Source organism: Globicephala melas, chromosome 11 (genome assembly GCF_963455315.2).
Source record: "Globicephala melas chromosome 11, mGloMel1.2, whole genome shotgun sequence".
Lineage (NCBI taxonomy): Eukaryota > Metazoa > Chordata > Mammalia > Artiodactyla > Delphinidae > Globicephala > Globicephala melas.
In genome coordinates this window covers 70,057,249-70,072,406 of record NC_083324.2, presented here as the reverse complement: position 1 = coordinate 70,072,406, position 15,158 = coordinate 70,057,249, and the positions used below count along the sequence as shown (strand labels likewise).

The 15,158-nt window shown below is 54.2% G+C and overlaps 1 protein-coding gene across 3 annotated transcripts in view; it reads right to left on the bottom strand.

Annotated features, from left to right (window-relative positions):
- Positions 1–12,568: 12,568 nt before the first annotated feature.
- Positions 12,569–15,158, bottom strand: part of FOXP4 (forkhead box P4) — a 202,140-nt gene continuing 199,550 nt past the window's right edge. For all 3 annotated transcript variants that reach the window (XM_060308531.2, XM_030870782.3, XM_030870783.3), the window contains 2 exons: positions 14,965–15,134; positions 12,569–14,526 (listed from right to left, as the gene is read on the bottom strand). In XM_060308531.2, the coding sequence (XP_060164514.1) occupies positions 14,379–14,526; positions 14,965–15,134 (318 nt within the window). In that variant the 3' untranslated portion in view covers positions 12,569–14,378. The remainder of the gene's footprint in view (positions 14,527–14,964; positions 15,135–15,158) is intronic.

The window sequence follows — 15,158 nt, the reverse complement described above, 5'->3', positions numbered from 1 at the left end:
CGAGACAGGAGAAGAGTGATGTGAAATCTACAGAGGGGACTGTGGAGTGTCGCTCTCAACCTCCAGTCCACCCTTCTCTGGAGACGTCAGAGAGCTGAAAGCCACATTTCTCAGACCTCGCTGGCAATAGGGGTCCGGGTGCAAATTAGTTTCCCCCTAATGTAGGTTTACTGGGTGGTATTTGGAAGCAGCAGTGAATGCCCTTTTGGGCTGCTTTGGCTCCCAGGAAACGTGCAGGAAATGGGCCATTTTTCTGCTGCAGCCTCCCAGGGGCCATTCTGTAGCTTCCTGGGTGTTGAGAGGCCGGTTTGGCAGAAGCAGTAGTAGCTTCCTGATCCCTGGATGGCAGCCATGGGGTGTGATCTTGAACTCTGTGCTCCAGTGGGGCCTCAGAGGGAGAAGTCCCTGGTGGGTCCCAGGTAGTCACCTCCTCTCCTGGGAGAGGTCGTTCTCCTGACTTGGGCAGGGCCACACCTTTCTGGTAGGAGCCACACCTCCCTCTGCCTGGACGCTTGTCTTCTCTCTTCTTATTACCTCTCCTCCCTCTTTCAATCCTCTCCCCATGAGAGCAGCTCAGTTTCCAAACTGTCACTTATTCTGTACATTCGAAGGTGCCCCTGGGCTTGCAGGAGGATGGACAAAGAATCCAGACGTTGACAGTGTAGCCTTGGAGCTGTCACTCACCACCTGAGCCCTGGGGAACACGCCCTTTCTTTTGTGGGCCTTGGTTTTCTAACCTGTAAAATGATAGGGTTGAAATGAAAGTTCCCTCCCAGCTTGAACCTACGATGATCCATTCTACAAACACGTAATTGAGGGTCTGCTGTCTGACAGGTACTGGGCTGGGTGCTGGGGCAACAAGATGAATGGGGCCTGGTTTTTGCAGAGCTCACCTTCTAGAAGACAGGCAGGTGAATAAGCACGGAATTAAACCATAGAGGGCTATGTGCTGTGCCGTGGTTGAAAGAATAGAGCTCTACCAGTCTTGTGAAGAAAACATCAGTGTCCTGGCTCCCTGCCCCCCACCTCCACCCCTCCACCCCACCCCCAGTCCCCCCACTCTCAATTCTTTTAGATGATTCCTTTGAGTTTTAGCATCATACATATCTGTAGAAAAGAGACTTGCATCGCTACTTTTTGACTTTTCAGTTTTTGTTTTTTTGTTTTCTTTTTTTTTTGTGGTACACGGGCCTCTCACTGCTGTGGCCTCTCCCGTTATGCGCAGGCTCAGCGGCCATGGCCCACGGGCCCAGCCGCTCCGCGGCACGCGGGATCCTCCCAGACCGGGGCACGAACCTGCGTCCCCTGCATCGGCAGGCAGACTCCCAACCACCGCGCCACCCGGGAAGCCCGACTTTTCAGTTTTAAGTGCCAATGAAGTTCTCACTTTATAAGATGTAGATTAAATTCCCTTTTATCCACCCTCCCCATTATAACCTTCCCCAAGAACCCCTTCTCGTCTCCCCATTCTCCCAATATGGTTACATCATCCTCTTGGTTAAATGCGATCTCAGTGTCTTCATTTTTATGACTGAATGTTATTTATAGCTAAACCATGTAGTTAGTATATTATTACTATTTCAACATTTTTTTCTCTCTAGAGTGAGCTGCCCTTTTTTATTTGCTTAGTTTTCCTCATACATATTAGTGATTCAATCTCTAAATCTTCCCTGGTAGTGTGGATCTCATCTCAATATGTCCAAATTTTAGGCATTCTGTGCATGTCATCTTCTTGAAAAAATCTCTCCCAGAGCCCTTTCACTTCTCCAGGAGGACCTGCTTGCTCTCTACTCCTGGCACGGATCCTAACCTCTCTCTTATGTTGATTTTCTGCTTTCTTTTTCTTGTGTTTGGGAGAGGGAACACATCCTCCACCCTCCCGCTGTGAGAAACGGTAAATGAGAGTTGCAGTTTGGGGAGAATTTGCATGTCTCAACATGTTTTTATTTTACAAATTAATAGTTTAGCAGGGTATGGAATTTTAGGTTGGAAAAAAATCTCTTAGAACTTCTATGGCAATGCTCCATCATCTTCTATGACTGTGCTGTTGAACAACGAGTGGTGTTTTGAATCCTGATCCTTTTATGTGACTCATTTTCTCTCTAAAAGTTTGTAGCATCTGTGTCTCCAGTTCTGAAATTCCATGATGCTGTGCTTTGGTGAGGGTACATTTTTATATGCTCATTGGCCTGTTCCGTTTGGAACTCATGTTCATCAATTCTGGGAAATGTTCTTGAAACACTTTTTAAGGGATTTTCTCTCCTCTGTTTTTTCTGTTTTCCTTCTTTGTTTTTGTTTCTTTCTTTGCTTGCTACAGTTTGGGAGGATATCTTTAACTGCCAGTCTTCCTGTTTAATTTTCATTCCTCTTACGTTTTAAACTGCTGAGACCTCATTTTGTTCTCTGAACGTTCATTTTTATAGCATCTTATTCTTATTTCATGGATGCAATATCACATTTCTCTGAGAATAAATAATTTTTTTAAAAGTTTCTTTCTGTCTGCATAACAATTTCCTCCAAGTTGCTTTCATCTGTTTTGACCTCTGTTTTTCACATTAGATGCTTTCCTTATATGTCTGTGAATCTTTGGGTTTCTGGATTTTTTTTTAGTTTATTTATTTATTTTTGGCTGTGTTGGGTCTTTGTTGCCGCACGCAGGCTTTCTCTAGTTGCAGCGAGTGGGGGCCACTCCATGTTGCGGTGTGGTGACTTCTCTTGTTGTGGAGCATGGGCTCTAGGTACACGGGCTTCAGTACTTGCAGCACGTAGGCTCAGTAGTTGCGGCACACGGGCCCTAGGGCTTGTAGGCTTCAGTAGTTGTGGCTCGCGGGCTCTAGAGAGCAGTAGTTGTGGCGCACGGGCTTAGTTGCTCCACAGCATGTGGGATCTTCCCGGACCAGGGCTTGAACCCGTGTCCCCTGCATTGGCAGGCGGATTCTTAACCACTGCGCCACCAGGGAAGTCCCTGTGTTTCTGCTGAAGCATGGAACTCTAAAAGCTTTGCAACTTAGAAACCCTTGATGTCCGAGTCCTTCACCCAGTCCCCTGTAGTGGTCCTGCCTCTCCTACATCAGTGTTTCCTCCAGCCCAAAGGCCCTCCATTTTACTCACTCCAGAATATGCATCTCCCATCATCTACAGTGCTACAGGGAGGGGAAGGGAGCTGCCTGCACAGAGTAGGGGAGGGATCTGGAGGACTAACTGCTCCTTAAACTGACTTTCAACTAGTTTGCTTTTTTTTTTTTTTTTAATAGACTTTATTTTTTAGGGAAGTTTTAGGTTCACAGCAAAATTGGGTAGAAAGTATAGAGAGTTCCCATATACCCCCTGCCCCACACATACCCAGTCTCCCCCGTCATCCACATCGTCAGCCCAGGGGACATTTGTTACAACTGATGGACCTACAGGGACATACCATTGTCCCCAAAAGTCCATAGTTTACGTGCAGGGTTCACCCTTGGCGTTGAACATTCCATGGTCCCATTGGGTTGGGACCAATGTATAAAGACAAGTATCAACCATACAGTCTCACAACGAGTATTTTCACTGCCCTAAAAATCCTGTGTTCCATCTATTCATCCCTCCCTCTTCCCGGCCCCTGGCAACCACCTACATTTTACTTTTTAAAATTCACCTTTAGGGCTTCCCCGGTGGCGCAGTGGTTGAGAGTCCGCCTGCCGATGCAGGGGACACGAGTTCGTGCCCCAGTCCGGGAGGATCCCACATGCCGCGGAGCGGCTGGGCCCGTGAGCCATGGCCGCTGAGCCTGCGCTCCGCAACGGGAGAGGCCACAGCAGTGAGAGGCCCACGTACCGCAAAAAAAAAAAAAAAAAAAAATGCACTTTTATCCCTAGCTCTAGAGGTAACCAAGGTAACCCATGCCAATCCTGCCCTGAGCTCTGGGCCCTGAGTGTGGAGCGGGGGGAGGCAGGGAGATTGCCTCTCAGCTGCCCTCTTCACTGGCTGAGGACTCAGCTTTCTCTGCCCATCCTCTCTCCAGCTTCTGAAACTTGCTGTTGTCTTCTCCCTTGAAACTTGTCTTCTCCCTTGTTCTTTTTTTTTTTTTGCTGTGCCGTGCATCTTGCGGGGATCTTAGTTCCCCAACCAGGGATCGAACCCAGGGATCTTGCAGTGAAAGCAGAGGCCTCACCACTGGACTGCCAGGGAATTCCCTCCCTTGTTCTATTCTATTCGTTTCTATGAGTCTACACCCTAAAACAAGTCCCTCTGCTGTAGTTTAGCGGGGCTTCAGATGGCTGGAAGGGAAACGCATGAGCTCAACTGGCCACCTTTAATTAGAAGCTGCTCCAGCTGGATTTTCTGTTGTCACCTCCAATTCAACTTGACCCAGACACCCCTCCCCCACCCGCCCCATCTTCTCCTGCAAAATAAGCTCCTTCTCTTAGGAGATTCTTAGTAGGTTCTGATTTCTGCCAGTGGCTTCCGCTGCTCTGTTACCTAAGGCTTAACACCATAGGGTCCTCTCCGCACCCGTGCGTCCCTTGCCTCCTGTTCATGAAACTAGTCTCCCCTCTGGTGTCCTTCCCATTTCCCCTCCTCTGTTCACAGAGGTGGCCAGATCCAGCGTCTCACACCCAGGCCTGAAGGAACGGCCTGTTACTGATCTCCAAGCATCCTCCCTTCACGTTTAACCTACGAAATGTCTTCAAACAAACTTGCCATGGTCATGTCATTCACGGCTCAAAAATATTTTGTCTAGAGCAAAAAGTGCCAATTTCTGAGTTAGGTAGGGGAGTTTCTACAATATGACTCCTATCTGCCTCTCCTGGCCTCATAGTCCTGCTAGGACCGCTGGGCATGGTTACGGTCACTCTGAACACACTGGCCCTTCCTGACTCTGTTCCCTCTGCCTGCACACCTTTCAAGACTCAGCTTAAATGCTGCCTCTGACACAAAGCTTCACAAGTTATCCCGGGGAAGTTGCCAACACCCTCTTCTGTGTTCCCAACCTCAAGTCGAATGTCCTAGTGCCATTTTTTTTTCTTTTTTTTTAAAATTAATTTATTTATTTTGGCTGCACCGGGTCTTAGTTGCGGCATGCGGGATCTTTAATTAGGCATGCGGACTCTTAGCGACGGCATGTACGTGGGATCTAGTTCCCTGACCAGGGATCGAACCCGGGCCCCATGCATTGGGAACGCGGAGCCTTACCCACTGGACCACCAGGGGAGTCCTGTATTGCCATTTTTCGGCTTACATATCTGTCTGTCTTTGGGGTTCTCTGAGGGGAGGGACTGTGTCTTATCCATCTTGTACATTCAGGGCTTAGCTTGGTGCCTGGTATACATTGAGTTCTCAATAAACGTTGAATGTATGAATGATCGACTTTATAGTTACACTGCATTATTTGTGTCTATTCTTTTCTATGCTGCTGCCTTCATTATCACCATATTAATAACCCTTTGATAGGAAGATCGTTTTAATAATTAAACTCCCTGCAAGTGTCATTAGAAGGACCTTCTTTGTACCAAAGATTGTTCACAGCAAAAGGGAAGAGAGTATGTTCTTTCTGCGTGTTGCCTAGCTTCATTTATTATTTAACTTCTTTACATCTCCGTGTTCTTTCTCCAGCTGCTCTGTAAGCCTCCCGAGGGCAGGGCCTGTGCCTAGCTCTTCCTTCCAGCATTTTCCATAGCACCGAGCACCAGCCTAGGTAGAGAGTAGGGGCTCAGAGAAGATTTGTAGATGGACCGCGTGTGCTCTGAGGTCGGGGAGGATAAGTGGGCCAGTCTGGGGTGACTCTCTGATGTGGAAGCGAAATCGGGAAGCCCAGCTGGGCCTGGGTCAGGCCTGGGAGGAGGGAGATGGCAAGGACCAGTGTGGACCATGGGAGAAGGCATCTGGGAACAGCCCATCACAGCCAAGTGTTCTTTAGGAAGCAGGGAGAAGAGGGAGATGAGGAAGGAGGGAGGAGAGGAATGTGTGTGAAGCGAGTGGCAGTGGGGTGGGAGGTGGCCAGTGCAATGGGGGAGGAGCTAAGTGGGTGGGAAGGCCTCCAGGCTCAAGGCCTCAGGGCAATTTCTTCACTCTAGGGGCTGACCAGCCCCGGTCCCCCCACTCCCCTGCCTCCCGTTCGCCTCCGTAGCCCCACTTTGTAGTGTGGGCATCAGAGCCACCTTCAACTTCATTGCTGCTGAATCTTCCCTGCTCCCTCCTCCCCTCCCCTCCCTCCCTCCCCTGGTGAGTCCCATGACCAATTCCAGACTCTCCCTCCCAAAGGGGGCCCCACCCCTCTTCCTGAGCAGCTGTGGTCGAGTCCTGGGGGAGATACTGAGAAAGGAGATGTGAGAAATACCTAAACTGATGGAGCAAGGAGGGTCCACTCACAGGCACTCATGGGAGAATCAACCTGAACCTCTGCTGCCCTCTCCCCACCCCGCTTAAATATGTATCAGAAAACACAAAATCATTACAGCCGAGAAAACTGATAGCAAAACCTTTTCTTGACATTCCATGGCGGTGTCTCCTCCCCTCCACCTCTGGGGTCCTTCTTCTCTTTCTCCCTTTGCTGCTAAACTCAGTGAGAGAGAGATTCCCCCCTCGCCTCTGTTTCTGCTCCACACAGGGACTCCTTCATGCAGCTCTCCTGTGCTCTTCCTCTCCTCGGAAACTATGCTGTCCTAGGGTGCCAGGGGCCTCCTGTTGCCCAGTCCACGTTGGTGTCGGTGGCATGGAGACCGAAGCTGTCCCTGGCCTTGCCTTCCGTGAGCACTGCAGCCCTGCCCCTGCAGAGCCCCTGCCTTGGCCTCGGGACCCCCTCTCACCAGCTCTCCTCCCTCCTTGCCCCCTGACCATCTCTGTCTTCCTTCACAGCCACGCCTCTTGCCCCATGACCAGATGTGGGTCCAGATGTGCTTCACCAAGGTCCACCTCTCCAGCCCCTCTGCACAGGGCCAGCTGGCCATCCTGCCCCTCCCTGCAGGCCCAGTTGAACATCGAACCTCTTCCTTGGCTCTGTCTTGAGCCCAGAGGGGCTGAAAGCATGAGATTTCTTCCTCTGGCCCAGGACCCAAACCTTGGAATCATTCCTCTTTTGTTTTTAAATGAAATATTCCAGCCACACAAAGGTACAGGGAATAATGGAAAGTACCCCTGTGTTCCCAGCAGCTGGCTCAGGAATAAACCATTATCGATACACTTGAAGCCCCTTGAGCGCCCCTCCTCATCGCATCTCCCCTGTCCCAAAGAGGCAGCCACCATCCTGAATGTGTTATTTATCATTCCTACAAATTCTTTAAATGTTCGCTACATGTGCATGTGCCTTACATGATATATAGCTCTCATATGCATGGCTTTAAGCATTATGTAAATGGCAGCACTATGTATCTTTCTTCCATCTTCTCCCCTTCAAATGTACCCTGCTGCTGACAAGTAGCTCTGCTGTATCCCTTTTCTCTGCAGTCTAATATTCCATTGTGAAAATGTGCCACACTTGACGTCTCCCCATCCTGTGAATAGACATTTCAGATAACACTCAGCTGAGGTCATTCTGGACCTCTCTTCTCTCGTGCAGTCACCTGGTCCCAGTTTCTACTCTGTTGTTCAAAAAGCTTCCTGATGTCATTTTCCAAAGCAACCTCCCTATTTGGGACTCCTTCGCCCATCACCTGGACAACCCCAGTAGCCACCTAATGGCCCCCGCAGCCCCAGCTTAGCCCACTCGCCCCACAGCTACTTTCTCCCCGCACCTGATGTCAGTCGGTTCCCCTCTGCTCTAAACCCTCTCCTGAGCGCTGCCCCTGGCCCCCAGCCTGGACTCCCAGCTTGCCTTTGGACCCTCCAACAGTCAGTCACTCCCACTGGCTTTCCAGTATCATCTCCCAGTCCTGCAGCCTCTCTGGCCTTCTTGACTCTCCCCTAAATGCCCTAACCCATCCCGCCCCTGCTTTGTCTAGGTGGTTGCCCCGCTTGCCAGGCTCTCCTGCTGAGCCTTATCTTTCCCTCGAGGCTACTACAGTGCCGTATCCTCTCTGAGAAGCCTCCTCTGAACACCTCTGCAGGCCACAGCATGGCGTGATGGAATCACGGATTTCGCCCCTGCCAAGCTCACTTATGTATTTATTGAAGTACCAGACTGTCCCCCTCTGATGTAAGCTCCTCGGTGACACGGGCCACAAGTTTGAATCTTCATCAGCATCGCTGCTGACAGCGTATCAGGAGGCGTGGGCCCGTCCGCGTGCTTCACATCCACGATTCCATTTAATTCTCCCCTCGATCTCCTGAGGAGTCAGGGGTTCTGATGACCACTTTATAGATAAGGACACTGCACCACAGTTCACGTGCCGGGGGTCTAGCCCAGTGCCAGAGGAGGTGAGTGTGGGGCGGCAATGACAGCGGTGGGCTGGGTTTCTGCCAGTCCACTGGCTTCTCTGCCCCTGCCTTTCTCTCCTCACTCAGCCCTTTGTTTTCTGCCACGTGAACCTTCCCAAAGCTCCATCTAGGTCTACCTACAAGCTTAGAACGTTTCTTCTCTCCCCGCTTCCTACCCAAGTTTCCCCCTCCCAGCTGCAGCCTCTCTTCCAGGGAGTCCTCCAGGAGCGCACCGGTCCCCTCACCCCCGTGGTGACTGCATCCAAGACCACATTTTGTTAACAGCTATTATGTGCTGTGGGCCTACTACGCACTAGACATGTTTTGATAGGCTGTATAATCAGTCTTCTCAACAAGCCAGTGACGATCGCCCCACACCAGTCTACAGACGAGGAAACTGAAGCCCAGAGAGGTCAAGACGTTTTCCCAAGGCCACAGAGTCAGCAAGTAGCAGAGGCAGGATCCGAACCCCTGCAGGCCCTGAGTTTTCTCCCCTGCCGTCCTCGGCACTTGGCTGACCACCGTCAGTTTCCCAGCCAGAGAACCAGCCCTCTGAGAGCCGAGTCCCGTGCGCCTCTGGTGTCTGCCCACCCGTGTTCCTGCGTTTGGCCTGCTCCTGAGCCCAGGCGGTGCCCTATGGAGACAGTCTGAGTTCCAGGTCTGAGAGCAGGAAGGGCCCTGACCCCTAGCAGGGGTAGAAGCCTTCTACTCAGGGCCAGGAGCTCCAGAATGCCCGCCCCACCCTGCACCCATCTTGCTAATTTGACCCATCTCCCAAAGGTGGCCAGTGCCCCCTCCCCACACCCCCTCCCCGGCCCCTCTTGGGTAGGACAGAGGGCCTTTCAGCCGTGGCCGCCACCGTGACCCCCTTCTTGGGAGGGGCTGTTTTTCTAAACTTTTGAACCTGAGGTGGAGGCAGACCGCAGGCGTGGAGGGGACCTGGGCCTGTGTGATGGGATGTCACTGTGACTACCGTGTGGTATGTGTCCCTGCCCTGGCTGGCCACAGGATAATTGCAGGCTTTCAAGATGGAAGGGACCTCTTGGTGTAAACGTAGCTAGCTAATTAGCAGCGTGTGTGTGTGTGTGTGTGTGTGTGTGTGCGCGTGTGTGTGTGTGCGTGTGCGTGTGTGTGTGTGTGCGTGCGCGCACCTTGTGACTCTGCACCCACTCCCACCCCTGCCCAGGGGCCTCTTTGCCTTCACTGCTCAGACTCACTCCGTTTTCCAGCAGAAGGCCCCCCAGTACCCCCCTACCAGCCTGATTAGTTTTATAGAGCGTTTCAGCCTTCTTTCTCTGGTTCCCTCTGTCCCTTAGTGACATTCCAAGCCCCAACTTACCTCATTCTGCCTAGAGAAGAACAGCATCTGGGGAACTCTGAATTCAGGGCCTGATTCCTGGCTCTGAGGCACTCTGTACCTCAGTTTCCCCTTTGGGAGCCTCCAACAAGGGGTGGGAGGCAAGCCAAAGTGTACAGCGTCGCTAGAAAGCTGAGACTAAGGCACGGAGCCGCTGTCTTCCCTTCCTCCACTGCAAACCAGATTCCTCACTCATAATGCTTCATCTGTTAGCCTCTGAGTCCCTGAGTCTCGGTTTCCTCATCTGTCAAATGGGGATAATAACAACATCTAACTCAGAGCTGTTGTTAGGATTACACAGAATATAGGGCTTCTAGAATAGTGTGTGGTATGCGATAAGAACATTGTTAGTCATTATTGTTACCATTAAAAATCTTTACTGAGTCCACTGTGGCGCGCAGTGTACTAGGCTCCAGAGGCGTCATCTCTCCAGATCCCGCTCATCTCTCTTCTCCTATTTCTGCTCAGGGTGCTTCATACGTCACAAGTTGGAGGGGGTCTGGAAGCTCCCAAACAGCAGGAGGAACGCTTTTCTGCCCTAGGTTAGAGACTGCTCTCGGGGACATGAGGTGGTAGGGCCGTGGTTGTCACAGGAAGTTGAGCGCCCTCTCCCCACACCCCCACCTCCCATCCTCCCCTGGACGGCAAGTTTGCCCAAAGAGGAGCAGAAGCTCGGCTTTGTCTGAAGCGCCCTCTGCTGGCCATCGGCGAAGGCCTTGGTCAAGGGCAACGAGTTAAATAGAAGGTTGGGAGAGAGCAGAGCCTTCTGAATGCGAAGGGAAGGGGACTTCTGTCCGATGCACAGCCCACAGTGCCACCTTCTCACCCTCAAAATGCCTGGCTTGGAGTATTTTTTTTTTTTTTTTAACCAGCCTGAGAACAGTTTCCAAAAACAGCTTCTCTCTCCCCTGGTAAATGCTGAAATAGACCAGGGCAAGCAGCCAGCCAGAGCTAACCACCTGCCCCCCAACAGCTGCACAGAACAGGAGGAAGGAGAGCAGCTAGACAGCATGCAGAACTTCCTGACAGCAAAACATGATCGGGGTCGGGATGTGGGAGGTGGTGCTTATTTAGAAGAAGGTAACGAGGTAATGATGGGGAGGAGTGTCCCGCGTGGGATCTGTCAGATCAGAAAGGAAATAATTATGGAGTCTGTACTCAGAAGACGGAGGCCCACAGCAGCCTCCTGTTTCTCAGATCGTAAGACCTTCTTCTCTGCCAACACCTGGGTTAGATCTTCACCCCATGTCCAAATGTACTGACCAGACATTTGCCGGATCCCTGTGGGACGGAATCAAAACAATGGACTCAAGTTTGAAGCAGGAGTTAGATCACTGGAAGGACTGTCCTGGAAGTGAGGCTGGGTGTATCCTTGTCCCTCTAGAGTCTCCCATGTGGGAAGGATGCTCCCAGGGCCAGCCTAGAAAACAAATCTTCTTCCGTGGGTGGAGTAGGGAGTTTGGCAGCCAACACCTCTGGATTTTCTAGAAGGCTGGTGGGTTCCAAGGGGAAGGGGGGGAGGGGAAGCGGCGGCTGCAGTGAAGCTGAGGGTGACTGCTTTATGGCGTTGTAGAGAATGCCGTCGTCCACACCAATTATAGTTCTACCGTACAGAGCCCTGGCGGCCTCCACGGAGGGCAAGGTGGGGCAGATTATCATCAGTGCCACTTGCTCATAGCGTCTGGTGGGCGAGCTGGTGGGTGGACGGTGGGGATTCTGAGCCCCCAGGCTGAGCTCTCCTGGCCTGACCCAGCCGGGCCCCTCCTGAGATGCCCTCTGAAAGGAGGGACAGGGGATTCACCCTGGGCTCTCCAACAATGTCCAGAGGATTAGAGCAGGGGGAGGAGGCAGGGTGGACAGAAAGTGGGGAGAGTGAGACAGGACACAGATGATGGCTGGAAGGAGTAGGAAAGGCCTGAGACCCATAAGTCAGCGGAGACTCCATCTCCAGCTCCTGCTGGCTCTTTTCTGCTCTACTTCCCTCAAGCTTGGCTTTCGGAAAGTTCCAGCAGTTTGGTGATGTGTGGGGTTACTGATTCCAGTTCTGCTACTTTCTCAACGTCTTCCCCCCTCTCTCCGCACTTCCGCCAAGTACACACACTCCTTCCTGCGCCCTGCTCTGGACGAGGGAGTGTCTGGAAGGTGAACACAGTGCGGGGAGTAGGGGACTGGCCGATAACCCAGTAATGGCACTGGGGTCTGAGGAAGGCGGAGGGGGCTCCCTTGTTGGGGTGGGGCAGCAGATGGGGAGCCAGGACTTAATGTGGGCTGGTGTGGTGATGCCCCCCACCCTACCCCTTTAACAGCCTGCCCCTTTTCCTCCCCCAGCTGTCGGGGTCCAGACTGCATGGGCTAGAATAACCTTTTTCGACCTGAGCCCACCAGTGCTATGACGCTGCACACAGGGGTGGGCGAGCATTTCAATGCCCCACACACACACCTATCCAGGTAGCCCCCAGGAAGACACCGGTGATGGGCCCAGAGGACACCTGGGCATGCGGTCCTGCAGCAGGAACTCTCTCCATCCCCAGAGGAAATCTACTCCCTGATGAAAACATCCAGGCCAGGAACCTGGATTTCAAACCCACGAAGGAACCGGGGCAAGGAGCTGTGACTTTGAGAGAAAACAGGAGAAAGATGGAGAGACCTGGTTTGAAATTTCCGAGAATGCTAAGATGACGGATGGAAAAGGGGGCCAGGCGGAGCAGAGAGGAGCCAGAGCCCTGGCTGGGATGAACGTGGAGGTGTCGGTGCCCGGGGCTCAAGCCCACTCCCGTACTTGCAGGAAGTGCCCTTTCAGGAGCCCCCAGCTGTCCAGAGCCATCCTTGTGCTTTCACGCCCCTGCCCTCCCTCCCCTTGCTGACACACGCAGGGCCCTGTGAATAGAGGACGTTTAATATTTCTGTGCTGGTCAAACAGAACACAGGTGGGGAGTACATAGGGGAGGGGGCGGAGGGCCCCCTGCCTCTTGGGAGGGGTGCCTTGTGAAGGGGTGTATGTGGGGGATTCTTGGGAAATAGTCCAAGGAGTCTTCTCAGCAAAGGGGCCTGGCCTGGGGTGTCATAAGCATCAAATACACCCAGTCCTTGGCCTTAAGTTGGGGTCCCCCATAGGGGGTCTGTGGAGAGTCTCACTTTTCTTCCAGCTCCTTCGCTGGAATCCACACTCCCAGTGTGATGGGGGACTTGGTCCTGGAGAGAGGGGTCTGGAGAGCCCCCAGTAAGCAGCCCAGGGTTGGGAAGAGGGCTCCCGTGCCCACCGCCCAAGGGGCCAAGAACCCCGCGGGGTGCCAAGGGCTGCCCACCTCCTCCCCTCTGCCTGCTTTTCTTCCCCCGGGCCGGGCAAGAGCAGAGGGGAGGTGAGCAGGGCCGCCAACCTCTACTGAGTCCCAGGGTCCTCAGGGTGGGGTGGAGGGAGGCTGGAGAGAGAGGGTCTTGGCCACCAACAGACACTGTAAACTTTGGTTTAAAACAATAACTTAAGTTGGGGAGGGCTTCCAGCCTGGGGCCGGGATGGGAAGCGGGATGAGCAGGGGGTACGGGAGGCGACAAAGGAAAAAGCCAACAAAAAGTTTTGGTTTTTGCTTCCGGCATAAGAAAGGTCTTTGGTCATCTGTGTAACTGGGGGGTGGGGGCGCAGGGAAGGGGTGCTGAGGGCGGGTGAGGGAAGACTGCGACGGGGCACCTGAAGGCTGGGGTGGGAGTCCTGTCGGGTCACAGCAGCCGCCGTGTTCATCCCACCCGCCCCTCAAGCCTGCTTTCAGCCTGGCCTTTCCCAGGACACAGGCAGGTGCTTCCCGCAGTCCTGGCGCCACCTGGGGCCCCAACTCCAGCCTCAAGGGCAGCTCGGCCGCCTTCAGCGGGTCCACCTCTACGAGTGCACCGGGTACAGGCCTCTGTGGAGGAGGTGGGCACCGGGTCACTTTCCTATGCTCCCTGGCCTGGGGGGCAGCACCCAGCAAACGGGAGTGGAGGCCCAGTTCGGCCTGGGGGGGACCTGGAACCAGGCAGCCCTGCTCCCACGGAGCCCCCAGGGCACTCCACTTGTCCCCCCTCGCCAGCTGTGCCTCTTGATCGGGCACAGCTGAGGGGCAGGTTTTTTCTGGGGCTGCTCTGAGATTTTAGCTGCCCCCAACCCAGGCCAGGGCAGGGGTAGGAGCGGGGGGTGAGCTACTTCTTCACAGTAAGGACAAGAAGGTGGAAGGGAGCACAAATTAGGGAAACGGGGGCCTCTGGCCAGAGAGTACTGCCAGAGCAAGATGGGGGGGCCCTGGGTGTGAGAGGGTGGCTCAGCCCCGCCTGCGGGTCTCCATGGCACTGAGGGGCCCTGCGGGGGCGAGCTGGTGGGGGAGGAGGGCCCTGCTGCTGCTGCTGGTGGTTGGGGGGCGGCGGAGGCGGGATTCGGATGTGGGCGGGGGAGTCTGAGGAGGGGTCTGGGCCCTCCGTGTCCTCTGCCAGTCCCAGACCAGGGGTTCTGTGTCCCCTCGGGGGCGGCCGGTCCCTGCCCCCCCCCCCACTCCCAGCGAGCGTCGTCGTAGGTCAGGTCACCTTGGGAGTTGCTGGCCCAGCCCCCCCATCTGAGTCCTGGAAGTGCCTTGAAGTTGGGCGGGGCGAGGAGTCGGGGTAGGTGGGGCCTGGCTTCCGGGGGAGGGAGGGGTCTCACCCCTGCCCTGCCTGCCCCTAGAGGCCCTTAGGACAGTTCCTCTCCCGGCAGCTCCTCCTCCAGGTCCCTGTCTTCTGGAGGCCCCGAGGTGCTCGGGTTAGGGGGCCCCAGGGGGGGTCCCGGCCGCCTGTCTTCCTCCGCCTCAGCTGGCTCCTCTTTCACCTGCACCTGGTGGCTGTGACAGAAGGGATAATGTGGACACCCTGGAGGTCCTCTCCTGCCGGCCCAGCCCAAAATGCATCCAGGATCTGGGGGCGCAGGGATGTGTCCAGAGTTTGCCTCCCCAGGACCCCCTCATCTCTGAGCCGCTGAGGCCTGACGTTTCAGGTCTGGTCTCCCTTCAAAGGAAAGGAGGTCTTGGGATGAACAGAGATTGCCTTTGGTTGGGAAGGAGAGAGGAAGGGAGATGACAGAGGATGGAGAAGGGAGGGAAATAAAGAGTGTAGGGCGGGGAGGGGAGCAATGAGAAGGAAGAGAGGGGCCACCTGCCCTGGGAAGAGAGCTGTGCTGAAGGCGACAAGATGGGGATCCCAGCTGCAGGGGGAGAAGATTCTGCCTTCCTGATGCTTGCGGGGGGCACGGCTGTGGGCTGGGGTCCATGCCATGGGCTCACCTGTACTGGGGTGGGGAGAGGCGAGGGGGGCTGCTGCTGCCGTTGCTGGGCAGCGGCTCCATGGGGGCGCCCATGTCGTCATGGCTGAGAGGCAGGAGGCTGCTGGCGGAGCCAGGGTTCAGCATGCCAGGGCTGTTGAGGAGGGGGAAGCTGCTCTCGGCCAGGGCAGCCTGGAGGGCACAGAGTTGGGGCCT